The sequence below is a fragment of the Gavialis gangeticus genome, unplaced genomic scaffold, assembly GCF_001723915.1.
Source record: "Gavialis gangeticus isolate Ggan-Ray unplaced genomic scaffold, GavGan_comp1, whole genome shotgun sequence".
Lineage (NCBI taxonomy): Eukaryota > Metazoa > Chordata > Crocodylia > Gavialidae > Gavialis > Gavialis gangeticus.
In genome coordinates this window covers 28,710,253-28,710,783 of record NW_017728995.1, presented here as the reverse complement: position 1 = coordinate 28,710,783, position 531 = coordinate 28,710,253, and the positions used below count along the sequence as shown (strand labels likewise).

Below are 531 nucleotides of genomic sequence, written 5' to 3'. Positions count from 1 at the left end.
GAGACACAGGGGCATGGGGCACTCAGGGCATGGCACAGATCCACCCCCTTGGAGCACCCCCCTGCCCCATGGCAGCTGGACACTGATGCCTGGAGGGAAGCAGCCAGGGCACCCAGCCACGTGCCACCCATCCCATGCCACAGGGTGGGCGTGTCTGGCAGCAGCGGAAGACTCCACCCCCTCCACCTCCTCTGTGGAAGCCACGCCCCTCCATGGAAGCCCCACCCTCTCCATGGAAGCCCTGCCCTCTGACCCCAAGGGTGCAGGGGGGTCTCCTTGCCAGCCCCCGGCACTCACTGTCGCAGCTCCTCCTGGGTGCGATGGTGCCGGCGAGCTGGCGCGGGGGCCGGCCCTCGCTCTGCACTGCGATCACTAGCTGCCCCTGCCCCAGCCACTGCATCTCGCGGGCCGACAGGTCGCTCAACACCTCTGCAAAGTCAGGGGCCTGCGCGGACAGCAAGGGAGGAGGGTGGCAGCGCTCAGCCGAGGCAGGAGATGCCCTTGGGGGGCAGAGGGGGAGGGGAAGGGAGG

The 531-nt window shown here is 69.3% G+C and overlaps 1 protein-coding gene across 1 annotated transcript in view; it reads right to left on the bottom strand.

Moving 5' to 3' along the window:
- The window catches only part of CHRD (chordin), a 22,273-nt gene that overhangs the window by 11,109 nt on the left and 10,633 nt on the right, over positions 1 to 531 (bottom strand). Inside the window, exon 9 of the mRNA XM_019503044.1 lies at positions 298 to 445. Coding sequence (XP_019358589.1) covers positions 298 to 445 — 148 coding nt within the window. The remainder of the gene's footprint in view (positions 1 to 297; positions 446 to 531) is intronic.